Here is a 23,503-nt window from a genome sequence, read left to right as displayed (position 1 = left end):
GAGGTTGTCATAAAAACAATGATGACAATGATTACAGCCATCCTTTATATTTCCTGCAGTCCACATGGGAGTTGGTGTCTGGCCATGTCTACTACTTCTATGATATTACTAGTTGTCATTTAACTTTCTAACAAAGTTAGATCCTTTATTTGCATCTTTTTGTTCTCTGTTTTATTCACTACACTACATTTTCTAAGTTGTTGATTTTCCTGGGTCAGGACAGTTGTCAGTTGAAAGTGGTTTAAAGCAAACATATTTCAATCATGTAGCTGTCAGATTGTTTGCTCTGCAAACATCTCAACCAAATCCGTATGGGGAAATAAAATATTGGTTTTGGGCGGATCAGGTCAGGAGACCAAAATATTTACTTCAGAAACTTGCAGTTTTCTTATATCTTGTTATCCTGCTGTACATACATTTTTATTGCAGTAAAGCATTGCCGTTTTATTCAGATTACTCTCTATATTTCAATAACACCTAGTTTTATACTCCCATTTAAATTCTCAGTTCTGTTTGCAAGTTTCTGGTCTGGGATCCCATTTGCAAACTAAAAATGCTATAAAGTATGCACAGGTTACATTTGCTTGAGTAATTTTTTGATAAAAAAAATAGTGTTTCAGGAGTAGTTTCACTACTCTTTTACTTTTTTTGCATTGTCTTTGTACTGAATTGTGCTATACAAATAAATTTGCCTTGCCTTGCCTAGTAACTTGTTACATTTATTCAGTTACATTTGCTTGAGTAATTTTTTGATTAAGAAATAGTCTTTCAGGAGTAGTTTCACTACACTCTGTCTATTTTTATTTAAGTAATATCCTCATGAGGTTTTGCTGTAACTTTACAGCAGAAGGAATCATATTTTAAACTAAAATGCACCAGACAAAGGCGAACACTTTACACAGCATTCATTGTTTAAATGTCACCTATATCAGCTGAGACCTCTATGATATGGAGGTCAAGGTAATAACAGTAAAGCGTATACTCTTCGTCATGCGTATTTTATATACTTTCAGAAATAATTTTATACATATGACAGAAACATTATTTTAGGAAGGGTTTTTATGCCTTATTTTTTTATTTAATACTTAAAACCTAAATTGAAATAGTAAAACAGTAACTCAGTACTTAAAAAGCCCTTTTCCCCAATGACTTTTTATCTCTTGAGTGATTTATTAGATTACTACTTCTTATTTCCACATGAATAGAAATATGTTGAAGAAGTGTGACAGTACTATTACTACAGTATATTTTTTAATATATAAGATGTTTTTTATGACTTTTAGTCCCATTTAGTTATTACATTTGTTTAGCATGTGTTGTGGGAAAATTTTTATCTTTCTTCTTTTATATATTAATATTCATATTTACTCACTATAAAAGAATTCACTCAGTCTGTTCCTCTCTCAAGGCCACACATTTCTCTCCAGGCTGGTATTTGTAGAACAGACATTGCTTCTTCCCATAACAATCCAGATTCTTTTTGAAGGTTTACTGTTAACCAAAGTGTGTGTAATTTGTTATGACTCTGACTGCTTAAGTAAGGGGGGGCGAACCCTGCCCAGATCAGAACAGAGCAGAATGCTATGCCATGAAGGCTGTATGATGACTGTTCTCTCTTTGCAAAGATTATTAATAAATGTGCTGACTGAGTGAAATCCATCGATCTCCGTTTATTTAACTAGGATGAATAGTAGAATACTTTTTTCCCTCGACACATGATAATATTGACTAAGATTTTTCTGATTTTGCATTAATTTCAAATGAATATCAACATCAACAATAACCAGTTGGTGATGAGAAATCAACAAAAGAATGTTAAATATGTGTGTAGTCTGAGGGCTACTGGGCAAAGCTTAACATGTCAGAGCCAAACTTGCACCAGTGTCCAAAGGTAGATCATATCTACCATTATCTCTACTAGTTTGTTTTATTTTTTTATTTTAGAATTACAAATTGCAGAGAGAGTTACAATGTCGAGCTGGTCCCCTTAAAATATCATGCGTGTTTCTTCGCCACTTCATACCCATGCAATGTTTTGTCTTTTGTATGTTTCACTTTAATAAACAGACATCCCACTAATCTTTTAATGCAGAAAGATGTTTTTAATGCAATGATAAAGATTCTACTGGGATGAAATATTAAGAGTAATCGTAGACTTTCTAAAGACTTAAAAATAAAAAGGTATCTGTTGTTAAAAGTTCAGGGACCAAACAAAAAGAAACAAAATAATACAACATTGTTTCAGTAAATTGTTAGTACTTTTTTGGTCACTAAAGCCACACGGCATAAACATGAAGGGAAAACAAAGGAATGAGTGACCAACTGTCAAAAGATGCCTTAACTAATCTCTGCTGAAGATTCATTGGTCTTTCCAGACTAATAGAGGAGGATCACACAGACTGAGGGAAGCTCCTTGTCACACCGCTGGGCTTCCAGGCACCCTGAGCTCTTCTCTGCACACAGAAAGAAAAAACATACTATGTATGTATGTAAATCAACTGCTTAGGTGTCATTTGTGTATGCAGATACGGTTGAACTTTGTGTTAATGCTCTACACATCATTTGTACACACCCCAAAGTGATTTTAATGTCTTTATGAGAAACTTTAAACCAAAATTAAATGTTAAAGTAGGGTCTACCGTTAAAAGTTATCTGCAAACAGTTCTCGTCATCGGCAGGTTCTCCACTGCAGAACTCAGCAAATTGATCCATGATAGAATAATCCCAGGACCAATCAGGATCCTACAAGAGAAAAAGAAATCTGTTTAAGTTTAAATTCACTAATAGCATTTTCTTGCTTTTAAACTCTGTAATGATGATTTTTTTACCTCTGAAGTTTTGCTGCCTCCAACCCAAACTTGTCCACCATGAAGTCCGGCTTTTTTCATCTCCTCACAAATCTCGTCAACTTGTGTAGAATCATATACAGCAGCAAGTGAACCTTGACCTTTATACGCACAGTTGTCCTAAAAATAAATTTACAAAAAGAACACTGTGCTGAAAAAGGGGATAGACATCAACAGCAAAAAAGAAAATTAGACTTTATTGGCCACATTCAAACCATTAAAAAGTATCATAATTGCTGCTTAGCTTCCTCTGGCGCTTACAAACCCTGCTCCCTGTTCAGTGACTTGCAAGGATTCTTTTTTAATCAGTTGACTGCTATAAGGATTTATTATTTCTATGTTTTTTTATATCGGTACAAGATGCCCACAATCACTAAAGATAACTTTTACAAGCAAAATAGTTAAAACAGAAATCCATAATCTTGAAGCTCAGCATATCCTGAGCTATCTCTACAGTTATGTTGCTATAGGCTTAGACTGCTGGAGGACATAGGGACCACTTCTCACCATTTTATCTCTACTCTCCCTTTCTGCAGTATTTGTTAGTTCAACCTTAAACTGTACGCGCCATATTTTATCCTCTGACACGGGAACTGGCTTGGGGCTTATATGCTTGGCTGTGTCTTTCCTGGACAAGGCAGCCTGTGGATCTGATCGCTTTTGTATGTCTACTTCTCTCTCGTTAAACCCCAGTCAGCTTCAGCGGAAGACTGCTCAAACTCAGCCTGTTTCTGCAGGAGGTTTCTTCTTGTTAAGAGGCAGTTTTTTTCTCCACTCTCACTTTATGCATACTTGGTGTGAGGGCTAGCTGTAGTTTTCTTTCGATAGAAAACTGTGGAGACTTAGACAAAATTTATTGTCCTTCTGTATAAACAGATGGTATGTAAAACAACATTTCAATGCATACAGCATACAGGAAATGGTAAATGGCATGTACTTATATAGCGCCTTTATTCAAGTTAGGAGACTTGACCAAAGCGCTTTACACTACATTCATTCACCCATTCACACACACACTCACACACTGATGGTGGCAAGCTACATTGTAGCCACAGCTGCCCTGGGGCTCACTGACAGAAGCGGGGCTGCCGTACACTGGCGCCACCGGGCCCTCTGACCACCATCAGTAGACAATGCAGGTGAAGTGTCTTGCCCAAGGACACAACGACAATGAAAGTCGGAGTCGGGGCTTGAACCGTCAACCCTTCGATTACTCCTCCATCCAACGCCACTGTCGCCCCAGTGGAGGTAAATACTGTGTAAAAATATATATATTTGAAACTCCACCTATGATTCCTAAAGGTGACAAGCAGCTCACTAGCTCCAGAAACATACAGAATGCAGATAAAAATGAGCATAAACTATGGAGTCAAAATGTTTGTTAACTTAAAAATCTTAGTTAAATCTAAATTCTTCCCCTGAGCTTGAAAAAACTCATAATTCAGTTTAGTATTTTAATTACACTTTTTCCACTTTTTATTTACTTTATTTACTGCACTTTTAGATTTTATATTTTCAGATTCAAATCCCTTTCTTTCAGGTTCAGTTTCAATTTCCTTTTTCAGTTTCGGGATACTTTTTTACACATTAAAGTCAGTTTTTTCACTTTCAGATTTTGACTCCAATATGACAAGAGTGGGTGGGGAAACGTGATTGACAGCTTGTAGCAGCGCTGGAGAGATGTCCTTTTCCATGTTGCATTTATGGACAGTTGGTGAACAAATTCTCTGCAGCATTCATTTGCCTCTTGGCAAAGAAATGTTAAGTATATTTACACTGAAACTATCACTAATCATTATTCCAGGATGCGTTAATATATATAAAAATAAACAGCCATTGTATAAACCGCAAAAATTTCCATTGCTAATCAGTTATGTTTAATCTTTTTTACGAACTACTTTGTCACAGTCCTAAATAATGCAGGGAAGGTTAAAACCTTTAAAAGATGTTAAAAAGGGAAATAAACATTAATTTATAAGCAGAGCACACTTAGTTGAGAGTTTGGTCATTGGAAATGAATGTGTTAATGTAATTCCCTGGAAAACATGGTAGTTGTAGACGATTTCATCAACAGGTGCAAGTTATGGGTTAGCCACAGCAGGCTATATCCTAACAGGACGGCAGAGGAGGGAAGGTTCCGCCACATAATACATCGCCAGGAGCGTATTACCCTTTCTAACATCTTTTAAAGGTTTTAATTTTCATTGCATTTATTAACGTGACAATGTAATGTGTAAAAAAAGATTAAATTTATCTGAATAGCAGTGCCACTCGAACCACTAGGTCCAGACGCTATCTTTCCGTGAACGGACATAAGAGTTTACTTTGCAATCGTGGGAAAGTTTTGCTGTTTATACAATGGCTGGAAGCTGTCAATCATGTTTCCTCACCTACTCCCGTCAGCTAGGGGCTCAAAATCTGAATATGAAAACAACTGATTTGAAAGTTTAAAAAGAATACTGAAACTTAAAAGGGAATTTTAATCTTAAAAAGAAACAGAAACACATAGATTTGAATCTAAAAATATTAAAATCTAAAACTTCAATCAAGATGCTAGAAGAACAATTGTCTTTAATTTTTTAGATTTGAGGGTTTATATATAGCGAAAGACCAACCTCTTTGATACACAGGTGGTAAAACACTAAAATATGACTATAAATGAATATACAGTTCCTAGGATGTCATTGAAGACCAGCCTATTAAATGCATTACTAAACTAATTTGAAATATTGTATAAAAGGACTGTGAATACAGTTTATAGTGTTTAGGTGCTAAACCATGAACATCAATTGAATTCATTTACCAACAAGAACTAATTGGTTTATGGAAATCATTGCACACAAAGTGTAAAACAAATTTACTATTAATATAAGTTTTTCTTTTAAACTATTTTAGTCTTAAGAAGGAACACTTCCACTTACCCTGGCCTCAACCCAGGTCATATTCTGGGCAACAAACAGGAGACACTGAGTGCTGTGCATTGTCCATCCTTCAGGGCAAGTGAAGCCAAAAGGATTATGGTGGTCTGTGAATAAATACATGTGATAGTTTTATTAGGAGTGCTGATTTATATCATAAGTTTAAGAAATGGCAATTACATAACAAAAAAAAAAAACAAACAAAAAAAAAATAGATGAGAAAACAAAATCCATCCATCCATTCATTCATTTTCCGTCATGCTTTCCCCAAGCGAGTCGCGTGGGGTTTACGGCTGTCTACGGGCGAGAGGCGTTCTGCACCCTGGACAGGTCACCAGTCCACTGGAGGGCAACACAGAGACAAACAGAACAAGCAACCATTCACACACACACTCACACCTAAGGAGGATTTAGAGAAGCCAATTATCTTAACAGTCATGTTTTTGGACTGTGGGAGGAAGCCGGAGTACCCAGAGAAAACCCACGCATGCATAGGGAGAACATGCAAACACCATGCAGCCGGGAACCTTCTTGCTGCAAGGCAGCAGTGCTACCGACTGCTCCACTGAGCAGCCCTCAGAAATTAATATAAATAGGGATGTCATGACTAAAAACTACTGACCAGTTCCATGTAGCCAGTCCAGGCCATAATCTAAAAGAAGCAACAACAAAAAAGATGAGAAAAAATTTTAATAATAAATAGGGATTTAATGATGCATCTTTTTTCCTAATTTAAGATAGAGAAGTTACAACTCTAAGAACTGACTAATATCCACATTGGCCAAGGAAAATAGCAACACAAAAAATACATACTTACAATACTTAGGAAAGGTTTGATCAAGTGTTATTATTCAAACAGAAAACAAAAGTCAAGAAAACAAGGTATGATAACAACTGGCCAATTTATTTTCAATTTACATAAACTTTAGACAGAAGCATTGTGTTTATATATCCAGAGATGTTAGGCGTAGGGCGATTTATGCCTGATATCGAAATCAGTTTTGAACATCTCTAATTATAAACAATGTTTTGCGTCATATTAAAATGTACACTTTTTTCTAGTTTTAGTAATGCTTTTAATGAAGCCTTTCAATGATAAAAGAGAATACTCTTGTTTTTCAGAGGCCTCGCCAGATGAGGAAGAGAAGCAACAAAGACGCAGGCGAGTGTCTATTCTGAACTATTATGGTGTGTGTGGTTTGACAAGTAAGTTGCAATATAATAATGTAGATGGTTCTTTTTTTATAATAAAAGAAAAATAGGATGTTTTAGAACTTGATATTTTTACACATTGCCATCCTGCTAGTGGCCAGGACTTTATGTTCGCAGGATTATTGCATTAAAAAACATAAACCATGCAAATAAATTCATTATAGCCCTGTGAAAGTAAAGAACGTGTTAATTAAAGGCAGCAACTGTCAGTCAGTGTTAAGATGATGTGAGGAGATTGTATAAATCACAGCTTCAACCCGTTTATGAAGTCTTTGTTCCTCCACATAATGACCAAATCGCAGAAAATGTAGCCTTCAGTGGGCATTTTTTCTGTAGGAAAGCTGTCATTGAATCAGTCGCTCTGCGCCATCATCTCTCCTCATGGGATGCTGAGGTTGTACATCGCTGTTACGAGTGTGCGCTTACACCAGGAAACTCTAGTCCTTTTTTACATACGTTAAGTAACGAATAACAAATCTGTTTAAAGTCGTAGGGAAGCGGTCGTTTAAACCGTTGCAGTTCCGAATTCTTCTGAGTGGTGCACAACTTCACACGAGTGAATAAAGTGAATGTGATTGGTCGTTTATCAAGGGGGATGGATCGTTATGGCGGAAGGTTCGCAAGCACGTTTTGTTGTGGCCGGTTTGTCGGAAGCATCTTGCTAACCAGTTAGCAACTTAGTGCTAGTATGTTCCCAATGGGAAATTCCATTGGGACCAAGTAGCTCTAAATTGGTGACTTAGAAACGACACTGTCAAGGAACGCTATGGACAGCGGAAACATGCAAGAGAAGGAGAGTTTAGTGTCGGAGGTCGTGGATGAGTCTCCTCCATCATACATTTTTTTATTTAGAGGAGGAAAGCGGGGATGAAGATGTTGTGGAAGAGGACGCCAGGGTGGCAGAAGCTTGGTTTGGTGTAGAAGGCTTACAGCCGTACATGTTTGAGCCCTTGCCTCGCAACGCTGCCAGTTCTGTTAGCTCTACGCCTGCTGAAGACACAGACGTCCATCCCCGTGAACACTGGGACAGAACTCAATGGGAAAAGAAATGATTCTTATTTCTTATTTCAACCGTTGCATATATTAGCTGCGACATATAAATCAAGATGTTATGACTGAAAAATTTTGATTGACAGATGACCGTTGATCGAATTAAGGTGTTCGGGCTGACATATAATTAACTGGCCTGCATAAGATAACAACAAAAAAAGGGCGGATTTTTTTTTTTTTTTAAATAGAAAGAATTTCTATTTTTTAAATAGAAATTTTCTAACTTTTAGGACAATATGGTCTGATGAAGAGTACATTTATATAAATTTTAAAGCATAGTAATCAATTTTACAAAATAATTCATTACAGTGCTAGCTACAGGAAAAGTAGCGTAGCTACTGTAACACGTTTGTTAATGGCCTACATACAGATTTACCTGCTGGTGTTGGTGGTGGTGTACTCACAAGAGAGTCGTCAGTAGCTGGAAGGTCTGAAGACACAGGGTAAAAATTAGTTGTTCAAAGAAGACCCTTCAATTAAAATAAGCTTAAATTAAATTAATATCCATTTTGCAATCAGGGAAAAAGCGGCGGTCTCCAAATACATTTGTATTGATTTGTGTGCAACTGGAGGTTATTCAACTCTTAATTAGCCTGACTTTAAGTTAGCCATTTGCAGTGCATACATTTAGTTAACTTTATTTGTCAGTTTGTTATATTTTGGTTAAAATGCAATGGATTCATTTTTTTTCTTTGAGTTGCCAGTTTCCTTTGAATCTGCTGCTGGAGGGCTGCAATGAGCTCAAGCTTTCTTTTAAATTGGTCATTACAAGCTAATCAGAGGGTCTCATGTCTTGTTTGATAGGTCAGTTTGTGCTTGAACTCTCTATGTTAGTACCTGAAATTAAGTCTGTTTTGTTGAACTCTGTTTTTTGGGGTCAATTTCTCGTTTTCTGAACTTTTTTTGAAGTAAATCAAGACCTTTTTTGAAAATTTTCAGTGGTTTTCTGGCTGGTTTGTGCAAAAACCTCACACTACAACTGGGTAATTTATTATGTCTAAACAATATAAGAAGAATTCTTTTGTTTGTTTGTTTTTTAACAAATGATTGTCTTGTTTATTAAACAAAGTAATGGGGCTCCTATTATTAGCGTGTATGAAATAGTACCTCTTTAAAATGTTCAATTTGGTGTATTTTTGTAGCACATTTAAGAACCTAAGCATCACTAGGAGTGAAAACATGTTTATGAGCCATAAGGTTGTGTGTGAGGACGGTGTTCCCTAAGGCTTACTCAGAAACCAAAAACAATCCACTATGGGTGTGCCATGGGTGTAACCAGAAAGCTAAGAATGCAAACACATTGCAGGAGAAAGAGTTTGTTGTAAAAATTGGAAAGTAAAATCTGAAGGTTGTGCAGTATTGTAATTCTTTAGGATTTAAGTTATGTTTTCATAATTTCTCTGATCTTGTTTTTTTCCTTAAAGCTTAAAAAAATCGTGTCATATTCAGATACTTTCTCTGTTTCCACCACTGTGATAGAGCTTTTGCCATATAGGTTTGTTCTTTAATAGAGTCATCAACCAGAAATCTGATTTTTTCCCTTTTATAACGTGTGTGTTGGTGATGAGCTGATCAAATTTGCCAGAAAACCTGGAGTGTGGCTGTTTTTTTGTCCGGGCTCCTTGTTCAAACCAGAAGAAGAGCCCACAAGAAGGAACTCTCCACAGAGAATTTGGTCCCCCCCCCCTGATTAATGTCAGCAGAGTACTCACATTATCCTGCCTTGCTATCATCACTCCTGTCTTTATTCCATTGAAAGGTGCTAATCCAGTAATCAAACACTCAACTGAGGGAAGTTTGTGAAAGTGTTGCTCCTTGTTTAAATTGTTAATCATCCAAATAACCTCCAACTAATTGTTATATTCTCCTAAAAACTATTAAACATGAATAGAAAATTTTAGAACGACTGTATAATATCATAATTTCTTGAAGGTTTAGTTTTTCTTATTTTTTTCTTGTATTCTGTTTTCCCTGCATTTATGTTTGGCTTATTGATAAATAAAAGTCATCATTGATGATTTCCCCCTGTGTAAATTATTCACCATTCCATGCCGCAGACTGCTCCACTGAGCAGCCTTCGGAAATTAATATAAATAGGGATGTCATGACAAAAAAACTACTGACCAGATCCATGTAGCCAGCCCAGGCCATAATCTAAAAGAAACAAAAACAAAAAAAGATGAGAATTTTTTTTTTAATACAAATAGGGATGTAATGACAAATTTTTTTTCACAATTTAAGATCGAGAAGTTGCAAGTGGCCAATTTATTATCATTTAACATAAAATCTAGACAGAAGCATTGTGTTTATATATCGAGAGATTTTAGGCATAGGCCGTTTTATGCCTGATATCGAAATCAGTTTTGAACATCTCTAATTATAAACAATGTTTTCCATCATATTAAAACGTACACTTTTTTCTAGTTTTAGTAATGCTTTGAAAGAAACATTTCAATGATAAAAGAGAACACTCTTGTTTTTCACAGGCCTCGCCAGATGAGGAAGAGAAGCAACAAAGACAAAGGCGAGTGTCTATTCTGAACTATTATGGTGTGTGTGGTTTGACAAGTGAGTTGCAATATAATAATGTAGATGGTTCTTTTTTTATATTAAAATAAAAATAGGGTGTTTTACAACTTGATATTTTTACACATTGACATTCTGCTAGAGGCCAGGACTTTAGGTTCCCAGGATTTTTGCATGAAAAAACATAAACCATGCAAATAAATTCATTATAGTGCTGTGAAAGTAAAGAACGTGTTAATTAAAGGCAGCAACTGTCAGTCAGTGTTAAGATGATGTGAGGAGATTGTATAAATCACAGCTTCAATCCAACATTTATGAAGTATTTATTCCTGCACATAATGACCAAATCGCAGAAAATGTAGCCTTCAGTGGGCATTTTATTTGTAGAAGAGCTGTCATGGAATCAGTCGCTCTGCCCCATCATCTCTCCTCATGGGATGCTGAGGTTGTACATCACTATTGCGAGTGTGCGCTTACACCAGCAAACTGTGTCCCTTTTTTATATATGTTAAGCAGCGAATAACAAATCTGTTTAAAGTCGTAGGGAAGTGGCTGTTCCAAACGTTGCATTACTGAATTCTCCTGAGTGGTGCACGACTTTACACAAGTGAATAAAGTGAATGTGATTGGTCGTTTATCAAGGGCGAGGGATCGTTATGGCGGAAGGTTCGCAAGCACGTTTGGTTGTGGCCGGTTTGTCGGAAGCATCTTGCTTACCAGTTAGCAACTTAGTGCTAGTAGGGTCCCAATGGGAAATTCCATTGGGACCAAGTAGCTCTAAATTGGTGACTTAGAAACTTAGAAACACTGTCAAGGAACGCTGTGGACAGCGGAAACATGCAAGAGGAGGAGAGTTTAGTGTCAGAGGTCGTGGATGAGTCTCCTCCATCATACATTTTTTTATTTAGAGGAGGAAAGCGGGGACGAAGATGTTGTGGAAGAGGACGCCAGGGCGGCAGAAGCTTGGTTTGGTGTAGAAGGCTTACAGCCGTACATGTTTGAGCCCTTGCCTCGCAACACTGCCAGTTCTGTTAGCTCTACGCCTGCTGAAGACACAGACGTCCATCCCCGTGAACACTGGGACAGAACTCAATGGGAAAAGAAATGATTCTTATTTCTTATTTCAACCGTTGCATATATTAGCTGCGACATATAAATCAAGATGTTATGACTGAAAAATTTTGATTGACAGATGACCGTTGATCGAATTAAGGTGTTCGGGCTGACATATAATTAACTGGCCTGCATAAAATAACAAGAAAAAAAGGATTTTTTTTAAATAGAAAGAATTTCTATTCTTTAAATAGAATTTTTTTTTACTTTTTGGACAATATGGTCTGATGAAGAGTACATTTATATGAATGTTTAAGCCAGAATGATTAGACATTTAAAAATGAATTCTTTACAACTTTAAAGCACAGTAATCAATTTTACAAAATAATTAATTACAGTGCTAGCTACAGGAAAAGTAGCGTAGTTACTGTAACACGTTAGTTAATGGCCTACATACAGATTTACCTGCTGGTGTTGGTGGTGGTGTATTCACAAGAGAGTCGTCAGTAGCTGGAAGGTCTGGAGACACAGGGTGAAGAGTAGTTGTTAAGAGAACATCCTTCAATTAAAAATAAGCTTAAATTAAACGAATATCCATTTTAATGCAATTTCATATTACAATCACTGCAATCAGTGAAAAAAGCGGTGGTCTCCAAATACATTTGTGTTGATTTGTGTGTAACTGGAGGTTATTCAACTCTGAATTAGCCTGACTTTAAGTTAGCTATGTGCAGTGCAGACATTTAGTTAACCCTATTTTTCAGTTTGTTATATTTTGGTTAAAATGCAATGGATTCATTGGAATGGAAATGTGTCTATCATTTGTTTAGATATTCTGTGTTTCAGATGGTTTTGTTAATTTGTTAAATGTACTTAGTGTCTGTTTAATTAAGTTTGTCAGTTAGTTATTTCCCTTGTGTGTCAACAGTGGTCTCATCAGCCACTATTTAAGTTTCCCTCATGTCTTGTTTGATGGGTCAGTTTGTGCTTGAGTTCTCTATGGTAGTACCTGAAAGGAAGTCTGTTTTGTTGACCTATGTTTTTGGGCCCACTTTATCATTTTTTGATCACTTTTTTTTTAAGTAAATCAAGACCTTATTTGAAAATTTTCTGTGGTTTTCTGGCTGGTTTGTGCAAATACCTCACACTACTGTAAGTAATTTATTATGTCCTTGGTCTAAACAATATAAGAAGAATTATTTCTTTTATGTAGCACATTTAAGAACGTAAGCCTCACTAGGAGTGAATACATTTTTATGAGCAATAAGGTTGTGTGTGAGGAGGGTGTTCCCTAAGGCTTACTCAGAAACCAAAAACAATCCACTATGGGTGGGCCATGGGTGTAACCAGAAAACTAAGAATGCAAACAGGTTAAATATGGAAAGAGTTTGTTGTGAAATTTGAAAGTAAAATCTGAAGTAAAATCTGATCTAATTCTTTCCTTAAAGTTTCAAAAAGTCGTGTCATATTCTAATACTTTCTCTGTTTCCACCACTGTGATAGAGCTTTTGCCATATAGGTTTGTTCTTTAATAGAGTCATCAACCAGAAATCTGACTTTTTCCCTTTTATAACGTGTGTGTTGGTGTTGAGCTGATCAAATTTGCCAGAGAACCTGGAGTGCGCCTGTTTTTTTGTCCGGGCTCCTTGTTCAAACCAGAAGAAGAGCCCAGAAGAAGGAACTCTCCACAGAAAATGTGGTCCTCCCCCTTGATTAATGTCAGCAGAGAACTCACATTATCCTGCCTTGCTATCATCACTCCTGTCTTTATTCCATTGAAAGGTGCAAATCCACTAAACAACCACTAAACTGAGGGCAGGCTGTAAAAGTGTTGCGCCTTGTTTAAATTTGTACCTTTTGTGTAAAAGACCTGAAACAATGTCGAACAAACCATGACTAGCTGCTACCATTGATAGAAAACTGAACTTCTTTGTCTTTTTGATTTGATTGAATTATCTCTGTAGAAGGTCCTATAAAGAAGGCTCTATATAAATAAACTGAACTGAATGAAGGCTACATCCATATGAACATGAACACACACAAGTCAATCATCCAAATAACCTCAGACTAATTGCTATATTCTCCTAAAAACTAATAAAAGTGAATGGACAATTTTAGAACAACTGTATAATATCATGATTTCTTGAAGGTTTAGTTTTCTTACTTATTTCTTGTATTCTGTTTTCCCTGCATTTATGTTTGGCTTCTCGATCAATGATAGTCATCATTGATGAAAAGATTTAAAGACCAATTTGTAGTCAGATTTAGTTCCCCCTGTGTAAATTATTCACCATTCATCTTGGTCCCCTCCACAGCTGTTTCGCTGATTCACAGATTAACTCACCAGTGTCCAAAGTAATTTTCCAGCTTTTCTTCAGCATAAAAAATCACTGGCAACACTGTGTATTAAAAACTTCTCCTAATATACCTGTGATCTGTGGAAGGTCTATGTGGCTTATATTTTATTCATTAACTTTGACAAGGTCTTTCGTAAAGGGCTGGTTATACTCCTGTGGCAGTGGGTCACAGTGAGCCTGTCGCAGATATTTTAGATTTATGCCTAATATAAAGTGTGGTCTGTGTTTTAGATGTTACCAGGAGTTAAACTATAAAGACATCTAAAAAAAAAATAAGTAAATAAAAGCTTATTACAGAATACCCTGTTGCTGTAAATACTCACAGAATGCATGGGCCAAAGTCAAAAGGGTCAATCCCAACCAAGAAAGAGTCTTCATGGTGGAGTTGAGATTAGATGAAACCTGTGATGATAAATTTGAAGAGAACTAAACAGGGACAGATGTGTGCAACCCTACTAGCAAACAAAACCACAAAAATCTAAATAGAATTGCCAAGTATGTGGTAAAGAATTACCTTATCTTTCTCTGGGGTGAGATAAATCCTAGAGCCTCAGTCTTCCTTTGCAAGATGTTGAGTTGTGAGTGAGAACGAACACTCTTCTCTGTTAAATACCTCAATTCAAGGATACTGAAACGGATCAGACATCCTCATTCAGTTTCAAAAATGACAGCAAGGTAAATAGATTCACTTAGCAATATATTTATAAGAAGGCCTTTTAAGAAACACAGCTTAGTTCCCAGGAATCAAACCAGTCATGCTACTAAAGACAACACCTTGGTCAAATATTAAATTGGATGCTTATACTTCTAATATATTTACCCAGCACTCTATCAATAGAATCACAAATGAGCTAGAACTAAAAACATCTTTGGTGAAGAGTTTTAAAACAAAAAAACATTTAAAATAATCAGGATGTTTAAGTAATACCTAATGATTGTCAGTCAAAGTGAATCCAATAACACTAAAATGTTAGATGATACCAAAATCTTTATGTAGTATGTGAATTCGATCCTAATTAAAATAAAGTAAGCATGCTTACAGTAATTTGGCGGTAGAAGTTTACACTCATAACTTATTATATGTCGGCTAAATATACATTTTTTTATTAAATGTAAAAATAAGCTATTTTCTAGTTTTAAAAAATGCAGGGCTCCAGAAGCCATGATCGAGGTGATGTAATCGCTTTTCCATGGAGCTGTTAAAAGACAAGCAGTGGAATTCTGCAGAAACTGCAGACGTAGGAGTAAAGACTGTCCAGATAAAGAGGATTACAGTAATATAACCATGAAAAAATAAAGGCATGGATTAATGTGTCCGGCTGTTGCTTTAAAAAAAAAAATTTAGATTTTTTTTTTCTAAAATGTTACCTTGGTTGAATTCTCACTCAAATCTGGCCTGGGTTTTAAGTTATCACAACTTTAAGCCATTTTATATATGTACATTTTGGAGGTAGATCCCAAAGTTAACTTTGCGATTTTATACAATTTTCTTGTTGTCAAGTGATTTGATTTTTGCTGTGCTATTCCCACACTTGAAGGGTTGTATTAAGCTGAACATTAAACTGGATTCCACTCAATGACCAAACTGTTGTTTCATTTTTTCCTTTTTTATTCTTCTTCTTGTGTTTTTTACAGGTTTACAGAATCATTTAATAAAGCAGGTGAAAAACCTTTGAAAGAAATGAAACCAGACAAAGCATTTACCATCTAGCAAATTGTAATAGTTCTGAGAAATGCAACATTTAATATATTTATGAAAATAGACTATGTTTTTAACTTTAAATTAAGACCATTTAGTTTTTAATTATCATAAAAAATGCATCAAAAAACGTATTCAAGCATTTTAACGGAAGTGATTTATGCAGGTTATTTAACTCCATAGATTACATCAATTTTTAAATAGCAATAATAAATAACCAGTGAGTGATTTTTAGTTTGTTTTAAATATGTATAACGTAGACTATGAAATTTCATTTTAACTGTTAGAAGTCTATTTTAATCACACACAGAAGAAATATGCAAAAATTACCCCGTGCAACAGTTTCACAAACACAATTTGGATTGTTCAACCGCAACGTTAAATCACTGAAAAAGGTTACACCAGCATTTCTCCAGCCAAATAAAGCAAGCAAGCAAGACTTACAAGGCAAAACTTTCATGACGCACCGTGTGAGTATTTATAAGCTTAACAGTACGAACAAACATTTCCCGCACGTCTCAACGCCTCATCAGCGCGGCGCATACATTCTTTTCACAACAGAATTAAATGCAAGCTTACCGGCTGTCTGTTCAGTCCTTTGCTTCCTTAATACAAATTTTGCACAGCTTCTTCCACTGCCCGAGTAAACAGGGGCTTTTTATTTTCATGCTGCGATCCTCTGCTTGAACTAGGAAGTTTGTCTCACCTTTTGATTGACTGATTGATTGCACGCAGGTAAACTGCACGCTCACGCTTAAACAGCTGATGTAAACAAAAAGGGGGCGTTCGCCGCAACACCTCCCACTCAAGCTTTCTGTACTTGGACAGAAAGGTTGCAAACTATAAAGGCGAACAGCTTAAACGCTAGGGTTACTGCTCTTCTACAGGGAGTAGAACTACAAGTCGTCTAACGTCTCTGCGCAGTATCACACCATTTGGTCTCTCTTTCCGGTCACCAGAAGATGAGGAGTGGGCCGCTGGTTGTAGAGGTAGGACTGAAACATGGTTGCCTGGGGTGACAAGCACTTCAGCATCTCTGACGATGCCCTTTGGGTCAGGAGCTACAGTGACGACTCGGCCAAGTCTAAACTGCCCTCGCAAGGCATTTTGATCACAGAGCCAAACAATATCACCGATAGATACATTTCTCTCTGTGGTGTGCCACTTGGACCTAATGAACAGGTTTGGGCCCGCGAGCTGGCACCATGCCTTCCAGAACTTGTTGACCTGGGTTTGGATCTCCCGGAGCCGCTTGTAGGGGTAGTTCTCGAAGTCAAAGGACTTGACATCACCTCCCTGGGATGCTCGGCCAAGGAGGAGTGAGTTTGGCGTTACGTACTGAACGCAGTCCTCCCGACTTTGCACTCTTGCGTCAATGGGCCGCTCATTGGCCAGGTTGGCTGCCATCTGGAGGGCTGTGAGGAACTCGCTAAAAGTGAGGTTTGTTGAGTTACTTAAACTTTGAAGAGCTTTCTTGGCAACCTTTACAGCAGCTTCTGCAGCGCCGTTCCGATGCGGAGAATCGGCAGGGAGTACTTTCCAGGTCCAGCCTGTCCCGTTCTTTGCCGCATATTCTTCCAGGCTTGATGTATCTTGGCTACTCAGGAAGCTGTAGAGGTCCTCCAACAAAGACTTTGCACCCACAAAGTTTGTTCCTGGGTCTGACCAGACCTTGGTGGGATGACCTCTGATGGCAGTAAACCTTTGGTAGGCCATAAGGAAGCTCTCTGTGGACATGCTGTTGACAAGGTCAATGTGCAGGGCTCGGCTTGCCATGCAGCAGAAGACTACCCCCCAGACCTTCATGGAGACTCTTCTTTTGACCTCATCTCTTACCAGGTATGGTCCAAACAGGTCAACGGACATAAACTGGAACGGTGCAGCAGGTCTTGATCTTTCCATTGGCAGGTCACCCATCACTTGTTGGCAGACTTGGGCCCTGGCCTTTCTGCAGTGGATACACTGGTTGACAACTTGCTGAGCCAGCCTTCTGCCTTGTACGATCCAAGCCTTCTGTCGCATTCTGAGTAAAGTCCCAGCAACCCCTTCATGGCCTTCCTGGTGACTTTGGCGTGCCAGTAGGGTTCCCAGCCAGGTGTTGAAGGGAATCAGTGGAACGGCTCGACCATCTCCCTTGAAGTGCTGGATCCTGCCACCACACAGCAACAGCCCACTGGTCTCGTCCCTGTATGCGACGAGCCGATCTGTTGTAGTGCTGGGGAAATTAGCTCCTTCTTGTGCTGCAAGGCAGAGGTCTCGGAAGGCATCCTCTCTCTCGGCCACGGTGACTGTACCAGTCAAGGGGACTGCCTCCCACTTTGGTTTTCCCCGGACTCTGTCATGGAGAAATTTCTTTGCTGCCCTCCAGACCAGTGCAATAGACTTAACCAGTCTGGTTAGGCTGCTGAATCGCTGGAGTTTTACCAGGTTTGTCACTGCAGCTCCGGCAGGAGGCCTGTGGAGATTGACAGAGCATGAGATTGGCTCCAGCTTAGGTTCTTTCTTTGCTCCAGCTCGGGTGAGGGCAGCGATAAATGCCTTCTTCTGGATGTGCATCAGGTTCTCCCTGGCTTCCACAGCAACGTCTTTTGCAGACTTGATTGGCCACTCACTCTCAGGACGACTTAAAAACTTGGGACCCAGCTGCCATTCTGTGCCTTTGTCCAACTCCTTTGGACTTGCCCCTCTTGAGATAATATCTGCGACATTGAGAGACCCGGAGATCCACCACCAGTCTTGGATGTTTGAACTGCCTTGGATTTCTCCAATTCTATTGGCAAAAAAAGTTTGGTAGCCATAGCTCTCACGTTGGATTGCACCCAGGACTGTCTGGCTGTCAACCAGGTGGTACCACTTTTCCACACAGATGTTGCAGTGCTTCTGAAAGTGCTTCTTCAGACGGGTGGCATAGACGGCACCACAGACCTCAGCCTTGATAGCGTCACCCTTGTGGTCTAATGGTGTCAATCTGGCTTTGGCTTCAACCAGTCGTACGGTCACTTTGTGTGGTGTTTCCCACCGTAGGTAAAGTACAGCACCGTAAGAGCGCTCGCTACCATCAGAGAAGGTGATACCACAGGCCTTGGCATGAGGGTCAGGTGGTGTCAAGGCTCGAGTGAATTTCAGCTGGCTGAGCTCAGCATAGTCTTCAAAGAGGCGAATAGCGTCATCCCGGAGGCCCTCGGACAAAGGTGCATCCCATGTATCCTCTGATGGACTGTATTTGACCTTTGCTTCCTGGAATGCTCTTCTCACCAGGATGGCTCCCTTTTGCTTGACTGGTGTTGCAAGGCCGAGGGGATCGTACAGTCCAGAGACTTGACTGAGGAGCTCTCGCCGGGTGAGTGGATTTGGTGCCTGGTCCCTGACTTCCTCTTTTGACAGGTTTACTCCAAGCCTCATTTTTTTCTTCTTTTTGGAGAAATTCACAGCCACCATCAAGTGAAGCTTGTCGCTTTCTGGATCATAACCAAGACCCAGTGCTTTGTTGTTCTCCTTCGAGAGTTGGTTTGGGAGGATCATCACTGAGGGTTCTTTATCCTCAGGGTCACCAGATTCCAACCTCCCACTTTGGCCTGAATAGACCCATGGCTTAAGGTGGAATCCACCAGCTTCCAGGATGTGCTCAATATTAGTTGTCATTTGCTTGAGCTGGTGCAGATCATTATGTGAGGTCAAGATGTCGTCAACATATGCATCCTGCTCCAGCACTCGACGCTCTTCTGTAAGATGGTGGAACATGGGCAGACAGGCTGTCTCCCTCATGGCGACTTGTGCGATACAGCCAGCTGGCTTATCGCCAATGTTAACCCTGGTGATGGCATATTCCTGGATGTCCCCTTCCATAGAGTCTCTCCAAAGAAAGCGATGGAGGTGTACTTCCTGGTCCTCAAGCCATACAGAGTTGTACATTTTTTTAATGTCCCCAAGTGCAGCAAAGACACCTTGCCGGAATCGGATGAGAACAGCACGAATGTCATTGAGGACATCTGGACCTTTAAGGAGGAGGTCATTCAGGCTCTGGCCCTTAAATTTCTGGCTACTGTTCCAGACAAGACGGACTGGTGTAGTAACAGAGTGAGGATTTGGAGCGATCAAGTGGCTAATGTACCACACAGGTCCAGTCCAGCCTGCCAAGTCTTCTTTTGAGAGTTTGACGGCAGCTCTCCGCTCGATCATCTCATGGACTTGTGCTTTGTAGGCAGCCTTCCATCTTGGCTCCTTTGCCAACTGCTTCTCCGTCCTCAGGAATGTTGCTTCAACAGCGATTCTATTATTTGGCAAGGTTACTGGATCTTCCACCCAGGGGTATCTGGCATGCCAATGTGGTTTCTCACTGTGGTGATCTCCAGTGCTGTATGTCAGTCCACTCTTTATTTGCTCCAGTTCCCGTTCTTCAGAGATTGACATCTCCTTCCCTCCAGGCTGGCAATTTCCACACCTGCAGCCACCGCACTTAGGCTCGCATGCGGCCCCTATGCTGTCCCACTTCCACCAGTCCATGAAGTCTCGACTGGCAGCAGATGTAATGGCTTTGGTGAGTTGAGGTGGCTGTGTTGAGACGCAGCTGATGATTTCTCTGTACTCCACAGCTGCTGTGCGCATGGAGCGAGCAAAGTGGGTTCTGGAGCCATGGGCCGTGATTCTGACCTCTTCCAGGAAATCTGGGTGAGAGCCACCAACTGTTTTCCCAAGGGGACCATCCCACAGGACAAGGTCACCGACGGAGCGCACCTTCTGTGGGACGAGTTGGCCTTCTTTGTGGCTGATGAGCAGCTTGATTTTGGTGGGACGGACCAGTTCATTAAGAGGGACGTCGGGGAATATTTTTTGCAGAGTTATGGGCGACACACAATGATTGACCTCTGCTATGCTGTCCAGCCCATAACACACAAGCTGGTGGGATTTGAGGGCTCCCTTTGGAGTTGCGACCCTGATCTTCAGGAGGTAGCGCTTGGTCTCCACTGTCACTTGCATCCCACCGACTCCATGGACTATAAGTGTTACATTTTCACTCCTCAAATTTAGCTCACTGGCAGCCTCATGGGTGATGTAGTTGGTGTCAGACGCCAAATCTATCAACGTCCCGATCTTCTGGCCGGCGTTTGCAGTGACTTCCAGGATCATCATTATAACAGGGAACTCTTCAAGGCCAATTTCAGCTAGCAGACTCCTCTCTTCCACAGCTGATCTGCATGTCTTGGCGACAGAGTTACAGAACACATTTCGGCATCGTTGAGAAAGGTCAGGGGGCAGGCTTGTCAGAAACTCCTCCTGTGTCTCTGTGCCCCTTTTCCATCCACTTCTTGATTGACTGGACTTCGGCCTCTGTGGCCCATCTCCTCTGCTTCCAGCCTTGGGACAGAGGTAGAAGTGATGAGCGCCCTTACACCCCTCGTTCTTGCACAGGAAGGTGGTCTTGCACTCTGTGTCATCATCATGGACATCGAGACACCTCCCACATGCACCAATCCTCTCAACTGCTTCTCTCCTCTCAGGTACTTTGAGAGTTTTGAATTTCTTGCAGTAGTAGAGTTTCTTTCTGTGGCCCCTCTCTCCACAGACGACGCAGGATGCTTGGGAGCACTGGGAGTTGGTGGTCTTTGAGCGTGCATGCTTTTGGGGGACTCTTGTTTCCCTTCTGCTGGGGTCCTCATCCTTCAGTTGGTCCAGCTGCTCATAAATCTTCTCCTGACTTCTCAGGAACTTGAGGAGCATGTCAAACCTGTCTTCAGGGGAGGCATCTTCCTCTCTTTCTGACACATGGACCAGCCACTCCTTCTTTAGGCCATCAGGCAGCTTACTCTCTAGAGCCTTTGTAATGAGTGGGTTTCTCAGAGCACCAGTGTTTTCCAGGCCACTGAGGTCATACAAGGCCTTTTCCACAATTTGTATTAAGTCCACAATCTTCCTAGGTTGGTGACTTTTCACTGGTGGCAGCGCCTGTAGCTCCTCAATGATTTCCAGTGCAATTGCTGTCTTATTTCCAAACCTGTTTTCAAGGACACGGAAGATCTCCTCCGCCGCTCCATATGTTGATAGGCGAAGGTCCCTCACTACTTTGTCCTCCAGGCTGCCCAAAAGCTGAATCTTCTTGACCTCCTTGGAGCCGGTCGGTTCCCCTTGTCTTTGAAGCGCCTCCCATTCTTTCCTCCAGAGATAGAAGTTGCGCTTGTTACCATCAAACAGTGGGAGTGCCGTTGGTTTTAGTTTGATGGCAGGTGACTTGCGTGGTGTTTCCTCAGCTGACTCGTTTTCCAGCTTTGTCTGCAGATGACCAGCTTTCTCAGAGGTTAACTCCAGTAGTGAGCCTTCTACACTCCTGATGCGCTTCTGGAAATCAGGCCGCTCCTCTTCTGGCACCCACCGAGTCCATTGGCGCATGGTTTCTTTTGCAGTCTTCACCAGCCGCTCAATGTTTCTGAGCATTAGTTCATACACCTCCAGCTTCAGGTCACATGCGCTTATAGTGAGTCGCTTACACTCCTTCTCAGCTGCCTCTAGTGCAAGAGAGAGTTCGGCGTAGCCAAAACTTTGCCACAGAGTCTTCTGAACAGCGGCCTCTACCTCTTCTAGCTTCTGTTCGCAGTCCTCTGTTGTTTTTCTCACATCTGCATGTATGTCTGCTTTATCAGCTGCTTCAAGCTCTGCTTCCTCAGTGAATATTTCCACTTCCTCATTTGCCTCCATTACCTTCTCAGCCTCAAGTGTGACCTTGCTGAAGGCATCCATTAGTTCTTCAGCTGGCATTTTCTTGCAGGACTTCAAAAGGGAGTTTGCTTGCCGGGTAAACCGCTGCTTGGCAGTTGTTCTCTCTCTTTTTACCTGTTGCAGAGATTTTGACTCAGCCATTTTGGGTTTTGGAGAGAATGGCAGGTTGGATGTGGACTCAGCGGCAGGCGGGCTTTGCAGGGCGCTGAAGCTTTGCAGGCAGTTTCAGTCTGGCTGGATGGGACCTCTTCAACCAGCTGGACGCGGTTTTTCACTGTCAAGTGATTTGATTTTTGCTGTGCTATTCCCACACTTGAAGGGTTGTATTAAGCTGAACATTAAACTGGATTCCACTCAATGACCAAACTGTTGTTTCATTTTTTCCTTTTTTATTCTTCTTCTTGTGTTTTTTACAGGTTTACAGAATCATTTAATAAAGCAGGTGAAAAACCTTTGAAAGAAATGAAACCAGACAAAGCATTTACCATCTAGCAAATTGTAATAGTTCTGAGAAATGCAACATTTAATATATTTATGAAAATAGACTATGTTTTTAACTTTAAATTAAGACCATTTAGTTTTTAATTATCATAAAAAATGCATCAAAAAACGTATTCAAGCATTTTAACGGAAGTGATTTATGCAGGTTATTTAACTCCATAGATTACATCAATTTTTAAATAGCAATAATAAATAACCAGTGAGTGATTTTTAGTTTGTTTTAAATATGTATAACGTAGACTATGAAATTTCATTTTAACTGTTAGAAGTCTATTTTAATCACACACAGAAGAAATATGCAAAAATTACCCCGTGCAACAGTTTCACAAACACAATTTGGATTGTTCAACCGCAACGTTAAATCACTGAAAAAGGTTACACCAGCATTTCTCCAGCCAAATAAAGCAAGCAAGCAAGACTTACAAGGCAAAACTTTCATGACGCACCGTGTGAGTATTTATAAGCTTAACAGTACGAACAAACATTTCCCGCACGTCTCAACGCCTCATCAGCACGGCGCATACATTCTTTTCACAACAGAATTAAATGCAAGCTTACCGGCTGTCTGTTCAGTCCTTTGCTTCCTTAATACAAATTTTGCACAGCTTCTTCCACTGCCCGAGTAAACAG

General features: G+C 39.9%; 1 protein-coding gene across 7 annotated transcripts in view; it reads right to left on the bottom strand.

Moving 5' to 3' along the window:
- Positions 1-23,503, bottom strand: part of LOC119782649 (type-2 ice-structuring protein-like) — a 42,120-nt gene that overhangs the window by 16,515 nt on the left and 2,102 nt on the right. For 2 of the 7 annotated variants that reach the window (XM_038283692.1, XM_038283701.1), the window contains exons 2-8: positions 14,477-14,590; positions 14,286-14,364; positions 12,071-12,124; positions 10,151-10,180; positions 8,403-8,456; positions 6,387-6,416; positions 5,768-5,871 (exon numbers count right to left, since the gene is read on the bottom strand). In XM_038283692.1, coding sequence (XP_038139620.1) covers positions 5,768-5,871; positions 6,387-6,416; positions 8,403-8,456; positions 10,151-10,180; positions 12,071-12,124; positions 14,286-14,340 — 327 coding nt within the window. In that variant the 5' untranslated portion in view covers positions 14,341-14,364; positions 14,477-14,590. Of the gene's footprint in view, positions 1-1,921; positions 2,454-2,639; positions 2,743-2,828; positions 2,967-5,767; positions 5,872-6,386; positions 6,417-8,402; positions 8,457-10,150; positions 10,181-12,070; positions 12,125-14,285; positions 14,365-14,476; positions 14,591-23,503 lie in introns of those variants that run through there. The other 5 variants (XM_038283708.1, XM_038283719.1, XM_038283728.1 and 2 more) reach the window with 5 other exon arrangements.

The sequence above is a fragment of the Cyprinodon tularosa genome, unplaced genomic scaffold, assembly GCF_016077235.1.
Source record: "Cyprinodon tularosa strain WSP-4 unplaced genomic scaffold, ASM1607723v1 ctg1047, whole genome shotgun sequence".
Classification (NCBI taxonomy): domain Eukaryota; kingdom Metazoa; phylum Chordata; class Actinopteri; order Cyprinodontiformes; family Cyprinodontidae; genus Cyprinodon; species Cyprinodon tularosa.
The sequence above is the reverse complement of the archived record's forward strand: the minus strand, read 5'-3'. Positions and strand labels throughout refer to the sequence as shown.